Here is an 18,149-nt window from a genome sequence, read left to right on the forward strand (position 1 = left end):
TGATTAAAATTAGTTTTTAGTAAATTTTGACAAAAGTCAATGAAATGTATGATTAAAAAGTTGTAAATTCCATGAAATGTGATTAAAATTAATTGTCGTTATTGACTCTCAAACACAGGCTTATGAAATGTTAGGCACCGACTTGGAGGTAGGGATGATATGGTTTGATTTGGATGATTTATGACAAATTTTTAAACCAAACCACTTAAAACGGTTTAAGATTTTTCCAAACTAAACCAAACCAAATCAATTCAAACCACTTTTTCAATTTGGTTCGGTTTAAAACCATGGTTTAATAAAGAAAAATAATATATATCAAATATGATAAATCATAAATATTAGTTTAAAATTTCACATGAAAACATAAATAGTATTATTAAAAAAATTAGAAACCAAAGTTCTATAATTCTAATAATTATAATGCAATAACATAATATAAACATTTTAACATCTTAGTTGATACTAATTAGCGGAATATATGTGATTTTAACATATAGCCCCCCTTTGGTCCCCATCTTTTCAAATAAAAATGGATGGGATAGTATTTTTTTTTTGGAGAACGAGTAGTTGAAAAAGAATGAAAAGTTTTCCATTTATGTGCTATATTATTTTATGGAAAATTGTATGATCGAAAATAGGAGAGAAAAAAATAAAATTTAATTTAATGAGAACCAAACAGGGGCATAATTGATTTGCTCCATAAAAATAAAAATATAGTTCATGAATTCATTGATTATAGTTAAATGATATAAACAATTAATAAAAGAAAATGAATATAAACATTAAATATGATAATACCTTCAATAACTTTTTATGATCCATCCAATATTTATACCTAGACGTTCCTTGTTACCATGTAACCATTTTTTAGGGCGAACCACCGTCTCAATTATGATTGCACTTAACGAACTCCTAAAGGAATCAAGCATATGACCACTAGTGGTGAATGTAGACTCATAAATAATTGTGGATAGTTGAATAACCAACACTTCTTCAGGAATTTGGGGAGTAATCTTGTATTTATTTGCATTCAATTTTCACAAAAGTAATATTTTTAAAAGGTTCATTGGTCAAATATTCAAAATGATCATTTATGTAATCCACCAAATCATTCTAATAAATCAATAGTAAACTCTAGAAACTAAGTTAAAATGTAAAAAAATTAATTGTGTGTCGTGATAAAAAAATTTGACATAATGATAAATAAAAAATATTGTCTGTTAAAAATATAAGCGAGTTAGATACAAACTAGAGCAAAACAAGACAGTTATCAATAAGTAAACAATTACAAAAAAATAAGGATATTTGAATGAATTGACTTAAAAATTTAGCTGAACTTCGAGAAAATTATTAGTAGAAGGAAAAAAATGTGTAAGTTTAAATTAAAATATAAAATTAATTATTTATTCAATTGTAATGGATGGTCGATGAATATGATTCAGTAGTAGTTGTTCAATATCAATACTTCACATGTACTTATACATAATAGGTTGACATGTATTTTTCACTATTGTTTCGATACTTCATTTGTATGTAAACTATTATATAATTGCTTATATATAAGTAGCATTATTTATTATCTAAATAATTAATTGGGATAAATATTGTCTAATATGGATGTATCTTCTTAATTAGGATGCGTTTAATTTTAATTGAGTTGGATAAAATTTAAATTAATTTATTTTCATTTTTTTGGTAAACGTTTGAAACGATATGTAAAGATTAAAAATTAAATCAAAACAATTCAAAGCGGTTTAGTTCGGTTCAAAATCAAAATGTTGACGGATCTACTTGGACCAAAACCAACATTTTAAAAAAAGTGATTGTGATTAGTTAGCGATGTCACCTAAAATAATTAGGAAAAGAAATCAGAAAGAACAAGATAGAACCAAAATCCAAGATAGGATAACAACATATCCCCTATATATTAAAGCACTCCACACAGACCATACACGTTCTAATTGAGTCCATTTATAATCTTTCTGCTTCCTGTCCACCTCCACACACGCAGAGAGAAGAAATGGTGCTACTTTCCTTCATTTCAACTGTACCTTCTTTGCTTCCATCACCATCTACTTATACCACCCTCTCCAGATGCTCTCGTCATTCTGTATGTGTTTCAATTTACTTTTATATGCGTGTATATACATGTACATGTGTGTGTGTGTGTGTGTGTGTGTGTGTGCGCGCAATATGTATGTATATGGGTTGGTTTCATTTTCTCATTGCAAGGAAATTTCAGGGAGTAATCAATTGCAAGGTTGAAGCTAATGTTAACAATGCGGATGGCGTCAGTCGAAGGGACATTCTACATTGCTTTGTTTCCACCATTAGCATGGTTAGTCGTTGGTTTCTGTAATTTGTTCCACTTTTTTCTTTGTCTAATTAATGGGTAAATTGTTTAATCAGTTTAGAGCACATAAATAGGGATCTCTAGATCCTGTTGGTAACTATGAATTTGCACATTATGATAAACCTCATTTGGGAATTTGTCCACATGTATATCTTCTATCATGGATAGTTTTAAGGAATTCCATTGGAACGTTGTATATTGAACTGCAGTAGTGTATTCACCGGATTTAAATGTGTGAAGTTAATATGCCAGTGGAACCTGCAAATACTAATGTGTGTTCTGCATCTGTTTGAGAAGTGTTTGGAGTAAGAAAGGGAAAGAGAGGATTCAATTTAAAAGTTCGAATTCACTACTTAAATTTTCTATTCTGCAAAAGTAAATGTGTGAAGTACATATGCCACTAAAACTTCAGATGAAATCGTTGTCTTGTTTGTCCATTTGAGAGTGTTTGGAGGAAGAATGGATTCATGATGATAGTTCGAATTCACTAGTAGAAGTTCTTCTTCACGCTCATGGATAATTCTTGAGATGTATAGAAAATTTGATGGTAGATTTTCTTCATATCAAAATTATTGTTCTGTTCAGTAACCCACCAGAAATACACACAAAAGAAAAAAAGGGCTCTGCCCCTGTCATTTGGATTGGCCTTATAAACTTGTACCATTCTTATCAACAGTATTCATGACTTTCACTGAAATTAGTTAGCACAATATGATGAGAATTTCCTTTAATTCTGTTTGCTTTGTAGGACTTGATTGCAAGATCCACTTCATTTGTTGAAGTGGCTAATGCGGCCGATTTGATACAACGAAGGCAGCGTTCGGAATTTCAATGTGAGCTCTTTGAGATCTTCAGTTCCTTTTTATGAATTATCACCTATATCTGTTCTCTTCTGCTGAAATGACATATTGTGTTTCAACAGCTGCTATTAAGGGAACCCTTGCTGAATCATTGAAGGTAAAACCTTTACTTTCACGGATTATAAATGCAGATTGGAATTGATTCAGTGTGTACCTTAACTGCAACATATTAGTTGTTTTCTGAATGCATTTAGGGGAATCCAGATCTCATCCCATCCGTATTAACTTTGGCACTTAATGATGCTATTACTTATGACAAGGTCAGAAAAAATCTGTTATAAATTTACATGGTAAAGATTGAGGCAAAGAAGAGACTGATGCACATATTTTTTAAGTCTGCAGGCAACAAAATCTGGAGGCCCCAATGGATCAATTCGCTTTAGGTAACTTGACTTAACCTGCAATAGAAGCTGCTTCTTACTAGCATGTAATGCCATTTTACTTCTGCCTCTGCTCTTTAATAGAAGTTGGGGACTTCTGTGCAAAAGTTCAAAATGCAATTTGTTATAGAAAATGAGATTATGATCTCATATTTATCAGATATAATTAACTACTCAATGATGGTACGGCATACTTACTACTTATAGCTTTTGTTTTAATACCACCTTTAATTTTCGAGTCTTTTGAAGAACCCAGAATTTTTGATCCATAAAAAATCACAAAATATGGAAACCCTATGGAATTGCCAATTCTGAATAAATTTGGTCATTTTTGGCCAGTACCTTTGTTGAATTTTAGCTACTTTCTTAGCGTTACCTTGGTTTATGTTGTGTTCTTTTTCTTTCTTGAAGCTCAGAGATAAGCAGACCAGAAAATAAGGGTCTTGCTGCAGCTTTGAATTTGTTGGAAGAAGTAAAAAAGGAGATTGATTCGTACTCCAAGGGTGGTCCTATTGCATATGCAGATCTTATCCAATGTGCAGGTTGGGCATATGAATGTGAAAGAACTAGAAGTACATCATTTTTACATTCTGCAAAGGCCGCCTGTTTAAATATTACATCCAATTGTAATGTGTTAATTGAAGAATAATATTATACTCATAGAACCCTATATAAGACCTAAGTGATTTTTAAGTTAACCAATGTAGCCTTGTTTTTAAGTGCCTTGAAGAGTAAATGTTGTCAATCTATTTTTAACTGTGCCAGTGTGAAAAGGATCAATAATTTTGTGAATAACCGAATATAGCTGCTTTGTTCTTTTGCTTGTTTCTTGTGATTGAAGATTTTTGACTTGGCCTTTCTTTTTCCCTTTCCATTGCAGCACAAAGTGCAATTAAATCTACCTTCCTGGCTTCAGCCATTCGAAAATGCGGTGGGAATCAGGAAAAAGGGGCCTTATTGTACTCTGCATATGGTTCAACTGGACAGGTTAGATTTTCCGTAATATTTTCCATTCACAAAGTCGAGCACATTTTACTCTTGAATTTCTAGATTATCTGCTCTTCATTTTCCTAAAACATCACATGAAGTAAAACAGTTAGTATGGCATTATGTTCAACTGCTCTTTATCAGTGGAACACTCGATATGAAAATACATTATGTAGGTATATTAAATTATGTGCAGTCTAGGTACAACCATAGACACGATCATCTATGTTCTACTATGCTTACTCCACAGTAAACAATTTATATCTTGCCTGCCTGTATTGTCTACAATTTAATCTCTTTATACAGTGGGGCCTCTTTGATAAACAATTTGGAAGATCTGATGCCCAAGAGCCTGATCCAGAAGGGAGGGTGCCTCAGTGGGAAAAAGCAAGTGTTAAGGAAATGAAAGATAAATTCTCTGCTATTGGCTTTGGCCCTCGCCAGGTAAATGGTTTCATTCGTTTAAAAGATCCTATTACAAATGATGCATATTTTGAGCAGATTTATATTGTAAAATAGAAAGGAGAGATATAAAATGGTCTAGCAAGTGGGAAAGGGAAGAAAAAATAAAAATGCCAACAACATCAACAAGAGCATGATTTTTAAAAAGAGCAATAGATAAAGAAAAAAATCAATAAGCACTATTTTTGTTCCCTTATTTCTTGGGCTTTTGTCTTACAAATGTATAACTAAAAAGTTAACCAGTCCAAAAAATTGAGACTAAAGAGCAAGAGTTACAGAACTGTCTCATGTGCCTTCATTCATGCTTTGAATCACCCTAGATCTTATTACAAACTTCGTTGGCTCCTCATTGTTCAGCTAGGAATAAGTCAGTGAAGGTCGAAAACGATTTTATATAGTTGATTACTTGTGGACAGAGAAAAAAATTGTTGTTTGGTTCATTATTGGGTTTTAAATAAAAACCGATACTGAGAATGAAACCGAAAATGAAAATTACTAGTTGAAAATGAACAAGGAATATTCAAAAATGTTGGAATTCAATCTCCGCCGTCACTTTTTTCTTTTATGTTAATTTTAGTATGACCATTATCAATCTAATTGAAAAAATAAAATAAAAATCTAGGCAAGTACAATCTTAGTGAACTTACGAAACAATTTAGGGAGGCAACCACACACACAGCAACATTAAAACTGCAAAACAACTGAATTGAAATATTATTGGAGTCTATAGTAAATTTGACATGAAAGCAATCCTTATCAGCATTTTAGTGTGTTTGATTGGCTTGATTTTCCATGAAAAATGTCGTTTTCCACCAAAATTCCTACTTTTGGGGTGTTTAATTGACAATTTTTCCAACTTTTAGTCACCTAACCATATTTTTCTTTAAAAAAAAAAAAAAATTTTGTTTAGGGAGTGGTGATTTTTATTTTTCAGGTAATTTACTCTCTTTTTCATCTATCTCTTCTCTTTTACCCATCAATAAAAAATTGACAAGTATAATATTTTCTAAATTGAAAACTAAATCAATCAAACATATTTGATTTATGATTTCCATACAAATAAGTTCTGGACAATTGGATTGTCTATAAATTATTTTCTTTCATGCAAATTCCATGCTTGCAATCAAATGCACCTTCAATTCATTTTGCGTAGTATAATTTTTGCAAACTTCTACGTAATAAAATAGGAAAAATGAAAAGCCTTAAAAAGAAAATTTCGCAGATGCTAAAATCTACTGTTGACAGTGTGAACTTCCTCCAAGAACAAGTATGATGTCTCAACACAGACACTTTGACTATCAAGTTTGGATTGACAATTTAAGTAGCAATTTATATGATGTGAGTATAGTAAATCTCTCTTTCCTTGCATGGTGTTGATTGTGATTGACTGATAGATCCTTCTAATAGACTTACTTTCAGGGAAGCTTTCTTTTGATGGAACATGTTTATGGTTACTTCTTTCCCACTTCTAGTTTTGAGGTTGTAAGTGAGGCTTATTGGGTCATGGTGAATTCTCTTTGGTTTGGACCGTTCTTCCTTGCCTTGCTATGTTGTTTGTATACTTGGTCTTTGGATAGAAAGGCTTCACGGTGTATTTCATCATTATAATTGGGCTGGTGAATGTATCTCAATGTCATCCCACTTGACATAGCAATTCAGACTTAGTTTATAAGTGTATAATTGGGCTGGTGAATGTGTTGATGATTTCTGATGACCCTGAATGGCTCCCTCCCCACCCCTGACCCCATCAGTTTCGTGCATTTTGGCGTCCATGGCTATAACCATTCCTAGTTAACATACAGATTTAAGTTGACAGATGTCTAAGTTCCTTCCAATAGAGTATTGAAATGATGAAATGGAAGTCTTTGATTGCAACCATGATAAAGGTCATTATTTTGGAAACTTTTTCTATGATATTTGAGAATTCTATATGTAGTAACAAGCAAAGTTGTTGGGTACGTTATCTTCAATCTATCTATGACAGCTAACCTGACTTTCCCCCTTGTCTTTCTCAGCTAGCAGTTATGTCTGCATTCTTAGGCCCTGATCAAGCTGCAACTGAGGAAGCACTTGCCTCGGACCCGGAAGTTACTAAATGGGTTCAGAAATACCAACGCAGTAGGGAAACTGTGTCTCAAACTGATTATGAGGTAAGTAACACACTTGTCATCTATAAAGGGACCGATGGAAAAATGTTAGCAAGTTCTCGGTACACTTAGCAAAGGGATTGGAGGGTAGCAGAAAAGGAAAGAAAAGCCTAATAGAAATTTGAGGGGAATAAACGAAGTGTTTGCATTTATGAATTTACGTTGCTCTGCTATGTCTTATTGGAAATTCAATCTGCAGGTTGACCTAATTACCACTCTTACAAAATTGAGTTCAATGGGGCAACAAATCAACTATGAGGCATATACATATCCAGTCAAGAAAGTTGATTTGGGCAAACTCAAACTATAGAGAGGTTGCAACACTAATTTTTTTTTTTTTTTTTTCCCTCAATAATTTACAAGTAGAGAGGACAATTGGGACACCACATGCGTTGTATTTGAAGTATTCAAGGAAATATATATGTTGTTTACTGGCTACACAATAGTTAGAAATGGAAGAATACCAGCCCAACCGTGCAGTGGCAAACCCAGAATGGGGGTAGGGATTTTCTAGTTATTCGGGTTATTGAGGAGGTGGAAGGACAAAATCCCTTGCCGTGGGTTGGAGATGAAGAAAGTGGTAGTGGGCAGTGCAACAAAGCTACGGCTACTGAGTATAGTGTTGAGGAGGGGGACTTGCATCAGGTTAAAGCCCCTTTTATCTTTATGAGTAAGCCCTTTGGTGGAATACATAAAAAAATAATAAAAATTCTACTAATCATTCGGTCGATTGGTGATCCTTCTTTCGTTTCAGATCAATATCTAATATATCCACACGGAGAATGTAATTTTATTCTCCCTGCATTATAGTGAACACAGAGGTCCATCCTACTATTCCACCGAATCGATATTTTTGCCTTCCTCAACTATCAGCCGTGTAGGAGGATTCACCCTAGCTAGCCACTTTAGAGGCAGAGTTAACTCTTTTGGTTGCTACCAAGACAGTTTATTTATGCCCAGTCCCCAACCCAATACTTATTTATATAACTAATATTTTGACCATATTCAAAGACTTTTAAAAAATAAATAATTGATTAAATGGGAAATTAGGGTAGGGAATGGGGATTACCAGCTCACTTTATGTGGGGATAGGGCATTGAAATTCAGTGAGAGGTTCACCTCATCCTGTTGTCATTCCTAATTCCTAGTGAGATGACAATCGCTTTCAACCTTTTATATGTCCAGATTTAATAATGACAAATTTTTATTAGTAAATGTTCAAAATTTCACCTCCACAACCATCGTTACTCATTAATAGAGCATATTAAGTCTCCAGACACACAAAAAATGTGAAAATGTGCCTTTCATACGTGGCCACACCTACATATTTCATAAAGAAAATCTCAAAATTGTTTTTAATTAAGTAAATAAAATAAGAAAAATATTAAACTTCAAGACAAAAGACAATTAACAGATTGCCATAGTTCATTTATCCTCTTCAACATTGTTCATAAAAACATATTTACTTATAACCTGTAACTTTTAAAATTTGATGGCAATGAATATGTATTCCCAAGATTAATGTCATGAAGTTGTAATCTTGAGTAGTAGGATTTTGGTCATTCATTATGACACACCCTCTTGAACATCCACTACAAGATTAATTCTAGGAGTATCGTAAATAATGAATGCACACAATCCTATTATCCAAGAGTTACAAGGTGATGACTATTACATATTCGTTAGAATGATGTTATCTAGTATTAGTGACGTTGAACATTAATATAGGTTGATGTATATCATAAGTCTTATTAAATGAGTCATAATTCCTTGTATTTAATGAGTTAGAAATGTTTAATAGTTTGTTTGATAGATTGTCAACTGACAAGATTTCATTAAATTTTGGACAAAAAACAAAGTTAAATAAACCAATGTAGTGTTGCCACCTCATCGTCTGTAATGCTTTCTGTACATTTCATCTATGCAAGGAGCCTAATTCTTAATGAGTAATGCTATTCAACATTACTAGTATCAAATATCAATCTAGATGACAGCTACATGACATTAAATGATAGATTCATCTAAATGCAATGTTATGTGATTAATTTAATTGAATTATCAAATGTGACTATTCAGATTGGTATTTAGCACCGCTGGTTCTTGATAATATTATTTGTATATAATTTATCCTATAATTTAATGTAATTAACACTGTCATATAAATTGATGTTAAATATCAATGATGTTAAACATCATTACTCTATTCATTGTCATCAAATTTTAGGAGTTATAAGTTATGTGTATATATTTGTATCAACAATGTCGAAGAGAATAAGCTAATCATAAAAATATATTTCTCAACCTTCTACTTAATATTTTCTTTTACTAATATATGATCCTAGCGAGTGCATCAAGATTAAATCCCCTTCCATGTGCACCTCGTGTTTTGATGTATATCTTATCATATTTATATCAATTTAGTGAGGGACAAAGCATACTAAATTTCGTTCCTCCATGTCGAATGTTTGGGATAATGATGCATGTTGTTGACGACCCCATGGATTTAGTTGCTGCATTTGCGAGCAGATTCTCTTACATTCATGCTAATTTTTCTAGACAAGAAGACGGAGCTTCGTGCTGACAAAGTTGTTATGAATTAAAGTACATAAAGCAAGGAAAAATTAAGTTCAAGACACAAGTCGCTAGGAAAAAAAAAATTCATTTCTCATGACAACTTAGAAAGCAGGGTCCGTTTGATAACACCCAATTCCATGGAAAATGTCACATCTGAGGAATTCGTTTTCTACTTTGACTGTTTGATACGAAAGTAAAATTGGAGTTTGAATTCCAAAGTACAAACATTTAAAACATATTTTTGGCTAATTCCATGGAAATCGAATCCTTAATGTTTTTTTTTTCAAACTTACATGAAATTGGTTTGCCTTTTTCCTTTTTACAATTAAACGGACCCTATTGAACCTCTATTGGGATTTTGCCTTTCTTCAAGAGGAAGATAGAATACTTAGCAGCATTAATAAGATCTTCAATGTTGTCAAAGGATTGCTTCTCCGAACACAACAAGAAAATGGCTCGAACCTCTGCTTTCTTGGCTATTCTGGCTGCCAAGTTGAGTCGTATATCAGGTGAACCACAACTCCGTTTCTTGCCAAATCCTCAGATGTAGTCCATACCAAACATTTGACATTTCTATCTCACCTTGCGAATCCAGAAGTATTGTTCGGTCACTTACCTTCTTAAACCCTTTTCACAGGTATTGTTATTTGTACAAATAAAATTTGAGTCTTGGTCCGAGTGGGATAGCATTTAACTTCTACGTGTCCATGGGATCTGTGCAAATACAAAATACGGTTTCGATATAATACAGAATGAGGATACAAAAAGGAACCATCCAACTTAATGCTGCTCTTCGAATTCCACAATATCAATAGACAATTAATGAACCAAAATGGAAGTGGACGATAGTGCAGATTTCTATCAAAGCAGTGTCATTTGGAAATTTTTATTGCACTTTATCTGTATTCTTGCTTCTTAAAAGTATTTTCAAAGAGCTTCAAAATCTGGAATATTGAAGAATTGATAGTATTTTTCTAGTATTATTTTTTCAATTCAACAAAATGCAGTAAGATTGCAGTACCAAAGCAATACATGTACAAGTATGTCTGTAAAATATATGAACTTTGAACAAACAAAACTGTGTATATATCAGTTATAAAAAAAACCTGAGTATTGAGAAGGAGAAATGTCACATGTTTTGCTAATCAGAGGACGATTTTATACAGTAAATAATGATCTTTGAAAGAAAAATGCTTTTCAAAACTTGTCAAAATCTTTGGGAAATTGTCACAAATGGTCCCTAACTATTGATATTGGATCTACACTTTTGTTGTCAAATGTCTAATATTTTTGTTGTACCTACTTCAAGTCTAAGTTATGGTCTTTATGTGATTAAAAAGTCTAGCATAGTACGGTCATGTATAAGGTAAGGGATGCTGTCAATAGGTAAGGTTGTAGTAGGTGGAAACTTGTTGACTAAAGTATGCTAGAATCCTTGTGTAATTCATATAAGATGCCAGCCGTGCATGGTTTTAAAAATAATAGTAAGTTAATTTTTTCTTCCTCTTTGTACTTATATATCCATCAGTGGTATTAGAGCCACATGATCTTAGAGGTAACTACAAGGGTTTTGAGACAGGATTGGGAGAGAAAACAAGTAAGGAACCTTTCACTAAAATAGTTGAGTGATTTGTGAGTGTGTGTGATGGCTTCAAGTGTTTTTGCAGCACCATTACCTTCTATGTTTACAGGAGAAAATTATGATTTTTGGGTTGCAAAAATGAAGGCTTATGACATATGGGAAATCACAGAAACATGAACCGAACCACCACATCTTAGAGCAAATCCCACTATTTCTTAGCTGAAGCAACATAGTGAGGAAGTTGCAAAGAAGTTCAAGACATGTTCTTGCATTCAATCTACCATTTCAGATGCAATCTTCACTAGGATTATTACTTATGAGACTGCTAGAGAAGCCTGTGATAGATTAAAAGAGGAGTTTCAACGCAATGAAAGAACAAGGCAGACGCAAGTTCTAAATCTTAGAAGGGAGTATGAAACCTTGAAGATGAAACAATCAGAAACGGTTAAGGATTTTTCTCATGGGCCGATGAAAGTGGTGAATCGAATAAGGTTGTTGGGGGACGATCTACCTGATAAGAGAGTTGTGGAAAAGGTTTTAATTAGTTTGCCCGAAAATTTTGAGGGAAAAATCTCCTCTCTTGGAGACTCAGGAGACCTATCCATCATAACCTTGTCTAAACTTGTTAGTGCACTCCAAGCTACCAAACAGAGGAGGTTGATCAAGTAGGAAGAAAAAGTTGAAGGAGCTTTATTTGTCAAAGGAAAAAATAAAGCTCAAACAAGCTTTAATGTGAAGAAGCGACAACCTGAGAAGAAGACGTTTGAAAACAATGAAAGTGCTGGCAAAAATGATAGTTATCCTCATTGCCCTCACTGCAAAAGATCTGGTCATTCTCCGAAGTGGAACTTGTATAGATTAGGAGTTCAATGAAGGGCCTGTAAGCAATTTGGGCATGTTCAAAAGGTTTGTAAAAATTTAAAAGAGAAACAATCACAGCAGCAAGCTCAGGTTGCTAAAAATCAGAAACAACAACAGTAGGAGGAGTATTTATTCACAGCTGCAAATTACAAAATGTGTAGTAGTGTTGGAACTTGGTTGATAGATAATGGATGCACGCACCATATGACTACAAATTCTAGCATCTTTGTTGAACTAAACATCCCATACAAATTAAAAGTAAAGGTTGGCAAAGGAAAATATGTGAAAGTGGAAGGAATTGGTGTGATTGCTGTGCAAACTCCAGCAAATACTAAACATATTTCTGATGAACTTTTGTCCTGATATAGACCAGAATTTAGTTAGTGTAGGCCAGTTGATTGAGAAAAATTATACCTTGATATTCAAAGATAGTGGCTGAACTATATTGGATGCAAATGACAATGAGTTGATGGCAGTTGAGATGAAACAAAGAAGCTATCCTTTAGAATGGAAAAACATAACCACTCATGCATTCTCTAGTATTGTTGTGGTGTCTACACTTTGGCACAAATGATTTGGTCATGCAAATTTCACTTGACTCAAGCATTTGCATAAACTAGAACTAGTTGAAAATCTGCCATACATATGTGATAATGCCTGTGTATGTGATGTTTGTCAATAAGGGAAGCAAACAAGATTGCCATTTCCTAAAAGCCAGTCAAGAAGAGCTTCAACTAAATTGGAATTAATCTAATCAGATGTGCGTGGTCCAATGAGAACACCTACTGTAAATGGTAGCAGATATTTTATTCTCTTTATTGATGACTTGACAAGGATGTGCTGGGTTTATTGTCTAAAAATGAAATCTGAATTAGCAACTGTATTTCAAAAGTTTAAAAATTGGTTGGAAAATGAAAGTAATAGCAAAATCAAGGCCATCAGAACTGACAATGGGACTGAATATAGATGTGAGCAGTTTGAAATATTTTGTGATGCTGTTTGGATCAAACATCAATTGACAATTCCTTATTCTCCTTAGGAAAATGGAGTGTGCGAGAGGAAAAACAGGACAGTGATGGAGATGGTTAGGTGTTTGATGATTGAGAAGAATGTTCCAAAAGTTTTTTGGGTTGAAGTTGTGAATACAACAATATACCTTCTCAACAATTTACCTACAAAAGCTTTGGGAAAAAAAATTCCTTTTGAAGCCTAGTATGGAGTTAAGCCAGATGTTTCACACTTGAAAGTATTTGATAGCATATGTTACACCTACATTCCTGATGCAAAAAGAGATAAGCTAAGTCAAAAGTTGTGTTTTGGTTGGATATTGTGGTAATGCTAAGGGGTATAGAGTCTATGATCCACAAACCAAAAAGATGATGTCCAGTAGGGATATTAAAGTTGATGAGGAGTCTTCATGAAATTGGGAATCAAGTACCTTGAATAAGTTGCAAATTCAAAAGTTGGTTTTACAAGAAAATGATACCTCTCTCAATGAGGACGATATTATTACCTTTAACTAATTTTATGTAAAAATGAATTTATTCACTGGTATTTCTTTCTAGCCTAGTCAGTCATTCCTTGAAAGGAAGGATACCCCACATTCATGAACTTAATCGAACTAGAATCTGATAATGATTCTAACATTGAAAATGCTATGTTTAAAACAAGGTCACTTGCATATGTGTATGCTAGATGCAATTTAGTAGTATTGGAGCCTTCAAACTTCAATGAAGCAGTAAATTCACAAGGTTGGATGGCTACAATGAAGGAAGAGCTAAGTATGATTGAAAAGAATGAAACCTGGGTGTTGGTTGATAGGCCAAAGGATAAGAATGTGATTGGAGTTAAATGGGTGTACAAAACCAAACTGAATTCTGATGGTTCAATCAACAAACTCAAAGTCAGGTTGGTTGTGAAAGGTTATGCTCAGCAATATGTTATTGATTTCACATATACATTTGCTCCAGTGGCCAGGTGTGAAACAATCAGATTATTATTTACTATAGTTGCTCAAAGAGGTTGGAAAATACATCAATTTGATGTTAAATTAGCCTTCCTAAATGGACACTTAAATGATAAAATTTTCATTGAACAGCCAGAAGATTTCTTTGTGGTTGGAGAAGAAGATAAAGTGTATTTGTTGAAGAAGGCTTTGTATAGTTTGAAGCAGGCTTCAAAGACCTAGTACAGCAGAATTGATGATTACTCGGGCAGCCTTGGTTTCATCTGAAGTGTTAATGAACAAACACTCTATATAAAGCAAGTGGAGGAAGAAATGATCATCATCTCATTGTATGTTGATGACCTTTTGATAACTAGCGCAATCAAGCATTAATTGGAAGTGTGAAAGGAGAATTGAATAGGCATTTGACGTGACTGATTTGTGGAAAAATGTAAAATTTTCTAGGAATGGAGATAAATCAATCACAAGAAGGAATTTTTGTTTACCAAAGGAGGTATGCTAAGGACGTCTTGAAGAAATTCAATAAGGAGAATTACAAACCAGTAAGTATTTCTTTGGTACAAAACTCAAAACTGGTGAAGGAAGTTGGTGGTAAGAAATCTGATGAAAAGATCTATAGAAGTTTGGTGGGATGCTTGTTATATCTAACAATCATAAGACCATATATTACATTTGCTGTAAATATTCTGTCCAGATTCAGACAAGAGCTAAGTGAATTACACTTTCAAGCTGCAAAAAGAGTTCTAAGATATATAAGAGGGAATAAGGAGTTGGGAATCTGGTTTAGGAAGTTTGAAACTCTACTTTTAACTGGTTTTACTGAAAGTGATTGGGCTATATCTCTTGAAGACTTGAAAAGCACCTCTGGTTATGTGTTTTATTTTGGCTCAAGTGTTGTGTGCTGGAACTCAATGAAGCAGAAAATGGTGGCTTACGCAACAGCAGAAGAATAGTCTATTGCTGCATCAAAAGCCACTAATCGAGCAATTTGGTTGAGAGAAGTGTTGGAGGATCTTAAGCACAAGCAAGCTGATGCAGCTATTATCTATTGTGATAACCAATTTGCTGTGGCAATGGTAAAGAATCCAGTGTTTCATAGAAGAATAAAACAAATCAAGATCAAGTACCATTCAATCAGGGAAGCTCAGAAAAGATAGGAAGTAAAGCTTGTGCACTGCAATTCAGAGGATCAATATGTTGATATTTAATGAAATCTTAATCTAAGGCCCCGTTTGATTACACGAAATTTTCCATGGAACTTGGAATTCGAATTCCAACTTCCACTTTTGGCCTGTTTGATTGACAAAATTTTCCAGGGAATTGATTTTCCATGAATTTTTAGGTACAACACCTTAAAGCGTGATTTTCCAACTTTTTTTTTCTTAGGGGATAGGTGGTTTTTGGTTTTCCACCTTATTTTTATTTTTTATTTTTTAATTGTTGGCAATGGGAACAAATTTTAGGAATAATTGTAAAAGAGGATATCCCTGAAATTGACAATTTCCACGTAAAACAAAGTCAAACGAACATCAAAAAATACTTTTACTTCAACATTTTCCACGTGAAAAATTTATACAATCAAACACAATAATTTACAATTTCCATGAAAATAATTTCTAGGTAATTCAATTCCCTGGAATTCATTTTCTTTCCATGTAATTTTCCTACTTGTAATCAAACGCACCCTAAAGGAAGTTTGAAACATTAAGGAAATGTCTTGGTGTTTCCAGTAAAAGTGTCAAAGAAGAGTATTGATATTGGATTGACATTTTTGTTGTCAAATGTCTAGTATTTTTGTTGTACCTAATTCAAGTCTAAGTTATGGTCTTTATGTGATTAAAGAGTCTAGCATAGTATGGTCATGTATAAGGTAAGGGATGCCGTCAATAGGTAAGGTTGTAGTAGGTGGAAACTTGTTGACTAAAGTAATTTATATAAGATGCCAGTCGTGTATGGTTTTAAAAATAATATTAAGTTAAGTTTTTCTTCCTCTTTGTACTTATATATCTATCAGTAACCTTTAGACCTTGTGCAATTTTGATCCCCATTCTTCTAATCTTGGCAGTGACATCCTAGATTTATTGATTATGTGCACCATTAGTCCCTGTGAATTGTTTCATCCACTTTATCCATTAAGTATGCAAGTGACTCTTACATGACCAAAATTAAGGAGGGTAAAATGTCCCAGGATTTTGCTTCCTCTTATAATGTAACATAAAACAAAAAGAAAAAGAAAAGAGTAATAAAATAAACGCAAAATAAATGACATTCTTGTCTCATCGGCAATAGTTCTTGGAAGACTTAGATCGATAACATAATTTTGCATCTAGATGTAAGTTGTCCTGTATAGATATCTTTAAGGAGAAAAATTTGTATTAATTGTAGAGTTTTCTTAATGCATGCAATTATACTTGACTTAATAATAATAATAATAATAATAATAATAATAATAATAATAATAATAATAATAATAATAATAATAATAATTTCATATCCAAGGGTTTTAAAATTGACCCTTTTTTAGCTGCTAATTAACATAAAATTATAACGGATGAAAACTTGTTTTCTATATGTTAGTCACGAGTACTAAATAGCTTGATCAAATTTTAATTGCAAAAGTAAAGACAGTATGGGAAATGGAAAGGACAAGAAAAAGACAAATGAATTTCAGCAAGCATATCCAACAAGTTCATGATATAATGCAAAGGGTAAGCACTGAACGACAAGCATGATTTAAGAACAAATAAGAATTTCAGTGTAAATAAATTAAAATTGCAGCTTCTTTAAGTTGGATTGCCTTAATCTGCACCAACATTCAAATTCGTACCATAGCCCTGTCAATAATCAATTTTAACTACAAATCAAGGGATCTACAAATTTTCAACTACACATTCCATATCAAAATCTACAAAAGATTTATGTTTACCTAAGCCAAACAAAAGCATAATCTTCAACTAAGAATATTACAAAAGATCTGACTTTTACCTAAAACAAAAGCATAATCTTCAACTAAGAATATTCGCAAGAGAAAGTTCAACAAGGGGAAAAGATCATGTGAAATGCAGAAAGAAGCATGTTTATTCTCACATGAACGTTAAAAGAATAAGGAACACAATATTAACATAGATCATTATGAATTAACACAAACAAATATAATTAGGAGTTGCAACAGACAGAAAATGAGATGTGAAGACCCAAGAAACTGAGAGAAAAGGGAATAACTAACAGTAAGTTCTTAGGCCAACATAGTAATGCAATGGCCAGAGAGACAGACCTTGGTAAAAACTTAAGGCAGTTGAGAGGCAAAAAGTAACACCAGAATGAGAGAATCGTATTGTTGTTCAAGAAAAGTGTTAGGTTTTGAGTTGACAATTCTGTGAACAAAATGATCAAATTGTAAATGGTCAAGGATGGAAGGTCCATTACCCTTGCATCGTTAACACCGGCAAAAGTGTATAAAGACCAAATTAAACTAAAAAATGAAAAAGAGAGGAAAGTGAGAGAGTTAGAGAAAAAGAGAGAAAACAGTGAACCAGTGAATAAGAAAGAAAAAGGTGAGATGACCAACAAGAGAGAAAATAGTGAGTTAGTTAGTAGAGAGAAAAAGAGAGTGAAGCCACAAGAGCGAAAAGAAAGAGTCTTCCGATAGAGAGAAAATTCTAGAGCTTATTTCTTTGCAAAAATGAGTAAGCTGAGGAAAGCAGTAGTTGAGAGAAAAGAGATGATTTTGTTGATTTATAAAGAGTCACTCCTCAATCTTGAGAAATCTAATCTACCCCTCTCTAATTTGGCTAAATCTTTGTTGCAAGAATTTGAAGACATGTTTCCTGAGGACGTGTTAAGTGGATTGCCACCCATTTGAGGCATTAAGCACCAAATTGACTTTATACCTAGAGTTGTCATTCCAAACCGACTAGCTTACCAAAGTAATCTCGAGAAGACAAAGGAGTTTCAAAGGAAAGTGGATGAACTGATGA

At 33.2% G+C, this 18,149-nt stretch overlaps 1 protein-coding gene across 1 annotated transcript; it reads left to right on the forward strand.

Moving 5' to 3' along the window:
- The first annotated feature begins 1,945 nt into the window (after positions 1-1,945).
- Positions 1,946-7,627, forward strand: LOC111401391 (thylakoid lumenal 29 kDa protein, chloroplastic). Its single transcript, XM_023029103.1, has 11 exons — positions 1,946-2,110; positions 2,243-2,338; positions 3,102-3,186; positions 3,276-3,310; positions 3,408-3,473; positions 3,556-3,596; positions 4,005-4,135; positions 4,474-4,580; positions 4,887-5,024; positions 7,058-7,192; positions 7,389-7,627. The coding sequence occupies exons 1-11, from the start codon at positions 2,021-2,023 to the stop codon at positions 7,497-7,499; spliced, it is 1,035 nt and encodes a 344-aa protein (XP_022884871.1). The 5' UTR covers positions 1,946-2,020; the 3' UTR covers positions 7,500-7,627.
- Positions 7,628-18,149: the final 10,522 nt, after the last annotated feature.

The sequence above is a fragment of the Olea europaea genome, chromosome 10, assembly GCF_002742605.1.
Source record: "Olea europaea var. sylvestris chromosome 10, O_europaea_v1, whole genome shotgun sequence".
NCBI classification, from domain to species: domain Eukaryota; kingdom Viridiplantae; phylum Streptophyta; class Magnoliopsida; order Lamiales; family Oleaceae; genus Olea; species Olea europaea.